At 48.2% G+C, this 8,212-nt stretch overlaps 1 protein-coding gene across 2 annotated transcripts in view; it reads left to right on the top strand.

Moving 5' to 3' along the window:
* The window catches only part of Ikzf3 (IKAROS family zinc finger 3), a 59,518-nt gene that overhangs the window by 33,776 nt on the left and 17,530 nt on the right, over positions 1-8,212 (top strand). For both annotated transcript variants that reach the window (XM_023718060.1, XM_023718061.1), the window contains exons 4-5: positions 514-681; positions 3,639-3,755. In XM_023718060.1, the coding sequence (XP_023573828.1) occupies positions 514-681; positions 3,639-3,755 (285 nt within the window). The remainder of the gene's footprint in view (positions 1-513; positions 682-3,638; positions 3,756-8,212) is intronic.

The raw sequence follows: 8,212 nt of genomic DNA, 5'->3' as shown, positions 1-8,212 counted from the left end.
AAGGAAGGAAGGAAGGAAGGAAGGAAGGAAGGAAGGAAGGAAGGAAGGAAGGAAACAAGGAAACAAGACTAGCTTGGGTTACAAACTGAGCTTAAGGCCAGCCTGAACTGCACAGTGAGACCCTGTCTTAAAAAACAAAAAGAGGGGAACTACCCGCTCAGGCCCCCCTCCTGTCCCTCTCTTGGACAGGAGCTTTCTTTCTCTCAATAAATATATTATGCTCCTAACCTCCATTTGTAAAAAAAAAGAAAGAAAGAAAGAAAGAAAGACAAGCTATCTCAGAGGTTCTTGTATTTCTTTGATCTGATTCAAGACGAGTGTGGCCTTGCTAGGTGGGAGCATTCTGTCTTTGGCAGGGCAGGTTCCACAAGGAGTCTCGCCCTGCCTGTCTGGAAATGCAGCCCCCAAGAGGTGAGGTGAGCAGAGCCCGGGAGACAAGCTCTGCCGCAGGCATCTGACCTGTGCCTTTCCATTGCCTGTGACCAGAAATCGCCTCTCTTGTCCTCTCTCAAGGTGAACGCCCATTCCAGTGTAATCAGTGCGGGGCATCTTTTACTCAGAAAGGTAATCTCCTCCGCCACATTAAGCTGCACACAGGGGAAAAACCTTTCAAGTGTCACCTCTGCAGCTACGCGTGCCAAAGGAGAGATGCACTCACAGGGCACCTCAGGACACATTCTGGTAAGTGAGGGGGACAAGCGGCCTTTGCTGGTGACGGGAAACTGCAAAGAGTTAAGCACAAGGCTCAGCTCCATCACTGCGGTGCTGAGGGCGGCAGCAGCAGAGACCTCCAGGGCTAACTGCACTCCATCAAGGCATTAATTGCTCGCTCTCTCTCTGCCTGGGTAGAGATTTCTCCTCCCACCTCCCACCCCTGGAGGATGGCAGCCAAGAAGATACCTCTGTAGTAGTTTTTGGTTTTGGGTTTGTTTGGTTTTTTTTGTTTGTTTGTTTTGTTTTTTTTTTTGTTTGTTTGTTTTTTGACTTGTGGTACCAGGGATCAAATTTAGGACCTCGCACTTGCCTGGCAAGCACTTAGTCCACTGAGCTACTGATCTATCTCCCCAGCCCTGTAGTAGTTTTTGCAGGAAAATTATAACCACTGATATGTTTCTTGTGGTAAACTTTAAAGATTGTTGTCCTAACACACACACACACACACACACACACACACACACACACACACTTTCTACACACACAACCCAGGACAAGAAAATGATATATAGTTTGGGCCAGCGAGATAGCTCGGTGGACCAAGTGTGTACTTAGGCAAGCCCAGGGACCAGGGTTCGAGCCCCTGCTCCACACTCCATGCTGGCCTCACCTTTGGGCACACTGAGCCAGCCACCAAGACTGGGCATGGTGGTGCTCGCCTATAATCCCAGCACTGGGGAGGCTGAAAACAGGAGGATCACTACGAGTCTGAGCTGGGTACTGAGAACCTGTACCAAATACTTTTTTTTTTTTTTCTTTCTGTATTTAGGACAGTGTCTACCGGGTCTTACTACACAGATTTGGACTTGTAGTGATTCCTCTGTTTTCAGCTTCCCAAAGGCTGGGATTATAGGTGCTGCGCACCACCACGCCCAATCTCAATTCCTGTCTCTGCACGCCCCGGAGGCGGGGCAAGCACAGCACGCCAGGGATCGAACCCCGGCCAGTGCGCCCTGCTGAAGCAGCCACTTTAGTCTGCTGAGCTATCAGGCACCCCCTTACCAAATGCATTAAAGAAAAAAGGATATCTAGCTTTATAAATTACAAAAACTGCAAACCAGGTACAAATCATTGTTTGGGGGTCCTTTTTAGCCATTCTGGGCTAAATTTCTTGAACTCAGCTTTCCTTGTACTTACCGGCCTCCTGACTGTCAATTTCTCAAAGATGCACAAAAATAAGAACTCACCAAGAGCTGTGTGCCTTCTTGATGTTTTCTTCTCCTCATTTTGACCAACCAAGATACTGCAATTTTTTTTTTTCGACATTTAGAATTTCCTCCTTAGAAAAATAAGACTGGGTTTATTTTCAGATTTGGGACCTTAGGTTCTTGATGTTATCTGATAGAATTTGAGTTGAAAATAAAAGGTGTTTTTTTATGTTAATCCACATCTACTACTTTGACTAAAACCAAACCCCAATCTTGAAACAGGTCAAAATTCAGAGATTAGGATTAAATATATCAACCCCAACAAAAGCCACCACAGGAGACTTTACATGGTGGTTTTTTTTTTTTCTTTTCTGTCTCATTTTTCAAAGTGTAAATTGAGGATCTGTTTGCTCAAAAGAAATAGATGAGGACAGTTATCTTCTATTATGTTCTTCAGGTAAGAAACAACAATAGTAGCAATTTTTAAGACAGATTCCAGAAGCCCCCAATTTGTGTAGAAACTTGACATTTTTAGCCCTAGAAGTCTGCATTTTGTTTTAATTTGGAGTTTTGTAAGAATCTTTTAGTACTTTAAATCCCAACATCCCTATTTTAGATAGAGTGAGAGGTTTTAAAGATAACTATTTGGGGGCTGGAATACATAGTAGCTCAGTGCTAGAACATTTACTCACCTACCACGTGCAGGGCCTGGGTTAATCCCACAGCTGCTAGAAAGAAAGAAAAGAAAAGAAAAATCTAAGTCCCTAAAACTCTAATTCTTAGGGTGTATTTTACCAACATGTTAAGACAAGCCAGTCTTGCATAAACCATCAGAGTTATCACTTACATATTTCAAGGAAGGAAGTACTTGGGTAAGTTGGAAGGCTGCAGTTACTACAGCTGCCCGGATCATATGGGTGAGCTTTTGAGGAGATTTACACTTGGTCGGAAGGGAAGGCATTTTTGCAGTTCAGTCTTCATTCATTCTGGTGTTCACAAACATCCTTAATCAGCTCAACCTTGAGTGCATTAGCCTAGAGTTTGTTATAACCACTTGACCAGAATGAGACAGATTCATCCAAACACGTCCACGTTCTACCGCACCCCTAGCCGGACAGCCGGGCAGGTGGCACGCGGCAAGGAATCCCCTCCCATTTCATTCCTACACTACTCTGACCTCCTTAAAGAACAAAAAGGGTCTCTTACTGTTAAATGTAAACATGAGGGCTCAACCTGGAGCTGGACGTGGTGGCACATGCCTGTAATCCCTACACTCAGGAGGCTGAAGCAGGAGGATCCCTGTGAGTTGGAAGCCAGCCTGGGCTACATAGTGAGTTCAAAGCTGGGCTGAACAATATAGCAAAACCCTGGCTCAAAAAGGCAAGATTCGACCTGGAGCTGAACACTGTGCGGAATGCTGCTCAGCACCCCCAAGTGCTTCTGGCTACCCAGGAAATGATCCTTGCAAAGGACACAGAAACTCAGTAACCACCAGCAGCAGGCTGCTGCCTTATTTCAATCCTTAAATGCAAAAGTAACATAGATTCTAAAGTATCCAAGGACTCTGCCTTCTGGCAGCAGACATTTTTTTTTTTCTTTCTTTCTTTCTTTTTTGGTGGAACCGGGGATTGAACTCAGGCCCTTGCGCTTGCCAGGGAAGCGCTTATTCCACTGAGCCATCTCCGCAGCCCCTAACAGACAGTTTTCAGAGCCACAGCCCGCCACTGGCGAGGAGATCAGGACCCCAGGTGACTCAGTCCTCCCCTCCCCCCGCAGTGGAGAAGCCCTACAAATGTGAGTTTTGCGGGAGGAGCTACAAGCAGAGAAGTTCCCTAGAGGAGCACAAGGAACGCTGCCGCACGTGTCTCCAGAGCTCCGACCTGGCGGATGCGGGTGAGTCCCAGCATCTGTTCTCCGAAGGGTTGCCGGGTCTGATGAGTGCTAAGACGTGCCCGTGGGCCGAGTGGCAAAGCCTCGCCCAGGGGTTGTTCTCCGACGGGGACAAATCACAAGCGGAATGAATACCTAGATGTTCGGGAGGTAGTACGTACTGTGAAGAAGAATGCGGAGGGTGTGGGGTGAGGGTGAGGCGGGGAAGCTCCCCGACAGACTCGGGACAGACTCGGGGTGCAGAGGGGTGAGCCTGCAGAGGACTCCAATCTGAAAGCCCTGTGTGGCTCGGGCAGAGGAAGCCCTGGCCTAGGCAGCCAGAGAGGACCCGGGAAACCGGGCGCAGTCCTGTCCTAAGTCTTCGTTCCTGACGTTTCCTCTGAATGAAATGGAAAAACTTCAGGTTTTGAACACAGTGAGGTGGTGCCATTGGGCTTCCCTTCTGCAGAGAATAACTCTGCTTACTGCTGAGGAAGGACTGCGTTGAGGGAAAGTTAGCAACTGGGCGTCCTGTTACGAGGCTGTCACAGGGACTCAAGCAAGAGAAAAGCATGTCTTGTGGTGGCAGAGGTGATAGAAAGCGTTCTGGTTCTACACAGTAGGCAGGTGGCAGACAGATGACAGATAGATGGTTGGTGGCGGATAGACAGACGGGTGATGGACAGACAGACAGACAGACAGACATTAAAGGAAGAGCCAGTAGAGGTGCTCAAACAGCTGGTTGGGAAATGACCAGGCAACGGTTGACGAAGACTGCAAGGTTTTCTTTGCTGACCAGATGGTAGGATTGGATGAAGGAGCGTCAAAGAGTCCTCCTCCTCATTCGAGCAGGGCCTGAAAGTCCTGTCAGCTGCTTTTCTTTCTTTCTTTCTTTCTTTCTTTCTTTCTTTCTTTCTTTCTTTCTTTCTTTCTTTTTCGGTACTGGGAGCTGAACCCAGGACTTTCACACTGAGTTCCAGCCCCAAGCCTTTTTTTTTTAAATGTATGTAGGACAGGGTCTACAAGGCCTCACTGTTTTCAGCCTCCCAAGCGCTGGGATTACAGGTGCACACCACCACGCCCAGTCTCATGCACCCCGGGGGTGGGGCCGGCACCGCAGGCCGGGGATCAAACCCTGGTTGCTGCGCTCTGCCTAAGCAGGCACTTTAATCCACTGAGCAATCTGGCTGGCCTCCCGAGCCTTTGTTGCTCAGGCTGGCCTGGAGCTTGGACTCCTCCTTCCACCTCCCATCCCTGGCCCTGTTGGATTCGCTGTGATGCTTGTACTTGGCTGTGGGGATTTCCTATGTTATTTGGTGATTGTAATCAGAGCCTGCTGACCACTGGCCGAAGCCCCAGACGGCTCTCCATGTGTCCCCTTTTCTCTCCTTCCCATTCTCTGCTTGGAACTCCCTGAAGCGTTCTCCTGCCTCATCTCTGCAGTCGTGCTTGGTCCCGTCCCGGTGGCCCACAGCCTGGCTCTGCAGCTCTCACTGGAGTACACAGCCATCTGCCTGTTGAGAATAAGTGCCCGCTCTCGGGGGACTCGGTGTTTGACGGAGGCGGTTGCAGCTGAATAGATTGAGCAGCCTAAAGCCAAACCCAAAAATACAACAGAAATAATATAAATCTCATGGAAAGTGGAGTGGAAATCATGACTGTTCTAACTGTCCCCCCTCTGGGGCAGAGGAAACTTTTGTTTTAGATAAAGGCCATTCATTGCATGGGGCTAGGAGCCGGCCAACTGAATTCCGTTGCTTGTGTTGCTTCTGCCTGTCATCCCGATGGCATCTTTGGTTTTTATCGAGGACTTGGATTTCCTTTTTATTTCTAGAGAGTAATGTTTTTCCCTTAAAAAAAAAAAACCAAAACACTAAAACTTGGGTCCTGACATGGACATATGCCTCATGTTAGGCAGCACTCGCCTGAGAGTGGAACACAGGTATGTTTACCTGCTGCGCTGTGTTTCAGACGACAGGCCAAGCACATACTGAACACCCCCCACCTTAGGGAGATCCAAGTAGAATCCGCAGCATTTCAAGTCAAAGAAGAGGGTCAGGGATATAGGTCAGTGGCATAAGCGTCTGTCTGGCAAATGCAAGGTCCTGAGTTCGATCCCTGGTACTGAAAAAAAGAAGAAAGTCAAAGAAGAAAAGAACATCTAATTCTACTTCCTCATTTTGGAGTTGAGGAAATGGACCCTGGTCAAAACGCAGTGAGTGGCTTTTACAAACACTATAGTGTTAGCGGTTTGGGTAATTGGCCATATTTTTGATGTTAAAATACAATTCACAGAGCATAAAATTCACTTAGAATAACATCTGCCTGCAAGTGGAGTAATCTGGGAGGCTCAGACAAGAGGCTTCCAAGTGCAAGCCCAGCCTGAGTGGACTTAGTGAGACACTGTCTCAAAACTAAAAATACATAGAAGGGCCAGGATGTAGCTCAGGGTGAAGGCTCAGATCAATCTAGTGATTTAAAAAAAAAAAAAAAAAAACCCAAATGAACTATATAATGCAGTAGTTTTTAGCAGGTTTACAAAAATCGTGCAACGCCACCACGCCCAGTTCCAAAGCTCTTTATCACTGGCAAGGGGAACCCCTTGCTCCTGCGCTGGTCCTTCCCACTCCTCTACTGCCCAGCCCCCGGCCACCACTATAGTATTTTCTATGTGGGTTTTCCTATTCTGGACATTTCTTGCAACTGGAATCACCCAGTATGTGTGTGGCCTTTTGCATCTGGCTTCTTTCTCTTAGCATGATGTTTCAGAAGTACTTCCATGCTGAAGCACGGGTTAGTATTTCGTTCCTTTTCATGACCAAAATTATATTCCTTTGGATGGATTTATGAATTTGCTATATTTCATTTATTCATTCATTTAATGAACATCTGGATTTTTTCCACTTTTTTTTGTTTGTTTGATTGGCTGTTTTTAAAGGTTATATATGAGGGCTGGGGAGATAGCTCAGCAGCATAAGCGCCTGCCTGGCAAGCACAAGATCCTGAGTTTGATCCTGGTACCAGAAAAAAAATGAAAAAATAAGATAAAGGTTATACATGATCGTTTAGCAAGAGAAATAAGGTACCACCTCCAGACAGCCGCTCAAAAATCCGTATATGTGTGCCTCGACTCTCCTAGAAGTAGGAAAGACAAAAGTAAATGGTGCTTCGTACACAGCACACTCGCTCCCCACCCGCACCACGCTTGCAAGAATTGGAAATTGAGGAAAGTATCAAGCGCAACCTCTCCGCTGCGAGCCGCGGCCCTCCGGGATTCGGAACCGCCCACCTGCAGGGGCGGCGTTGATTTGCATGTCACGGGTGGCGCGCGGGTGCGCACAGCACACTTTAAATTTCAGCAAAAAGACAGTTTATCAACTCAGCAAGTTTTGATTTTCTTTTTAAACAAATATGTTGTAATGGCAGTTTCAGGTTACAAAATGTGTAAGGTCCCGGCTTCATCGAGTCTACATACTGCACATCGCGAGGGGGCTGGGATTTGGCTCAGCGGGAGAATGCTTGCCTAGCAAACCGGAAGCCCTGGGGTCAGTCCTCGGCCCCAAAACCGAAACCGGTTCAACCAAAAAAATACAGGAAAATCAAAAAAGACCCAAACAAACAAGGGAGCTGCGTGTAGCTATCGCTCTCTTGCTTTGGGTCGTTCTCATGATTTTCCTGGAATCCAGATTACAAAGGCTGCTTACGGTAAACCAATCCTGCTCACACGGTTTCCCTTTTCATTCCCTTCTTAAAGTTGGGAGTCCAGGGCTGGCGAGATAGCTCAGCAGACTAAGTGCCTGCTTAGGTAAGCGTAGGGACCGGTGTTCAGTCCCCAGCACCACGTGCAATGCAGGCCCCGCTCCCAGCCAGCCACCAAGTCTGGGCAGCAGGCCCGTAATCCCAGCGCTGGGGAGGCTAAAACAGGAAGATCACTACAGGTCCGAGCTATGTAGTGAGACCCTGTACCAAATGCATAATAAAATACATACATACATAAAAACACTAAATGAAATTAAATGAAGTCCAGCGTGGACAGGGGCTCCCTTCCGAGCCCGGCTGACAGCGCGTCTGCGCCTGGGCGTGGCGCTCCTGCCTCGGTCCTGGCCTAGAACGAGGTGTAGTGCAGGGTGGGCGCCAAGCCCGAGCAGAGCTGCTGCTCTGGGGAGCCCACAGAGGAGAAGGCCTCAGAGTGAAGGCCAGCGTCCCCAAGGTCACGCCGGCCTTGGCTGCAGGGACTGCCGGCCTTGCCAATCATTTTGTCTTAGGTCTAGATGGCGGTGCTGATCCTCTGTGGCCCAGGCAGCTGGAAGCTAAGCTTCTATCTTAAAAAACTCACCAGCCAGCAAGACACTGGTGTGTGAGTGCTACACCAAGGTCTAGGATCAGGGCTGCTCCGGCCAGGACGTCCATGCCGGACGTTCTGGATGATAGCATCAAAACATGCCAGCTTTGCTGTGTCATGGCATGTAGATGTGGAGGAG

Source organism: Octodon degus, unplaced genomic scaffold, assembly GCF_000260255.1.
Source record: "Octodon degus isolate 3935 unplaced genomic scaffold, OctDeg1.0 scaffold00056, whole genome shotgun sequence".
Taxonomy (NCBI): domain Eukaryota; kingdom Metazoa; phylum Chordata; class Mammalia; order Rodentia; family Octodontidae; genus Octodon; species Octodon degus.
This window is presented reverse-complemented; position numbering and strand designations above follow the sequence as displayed.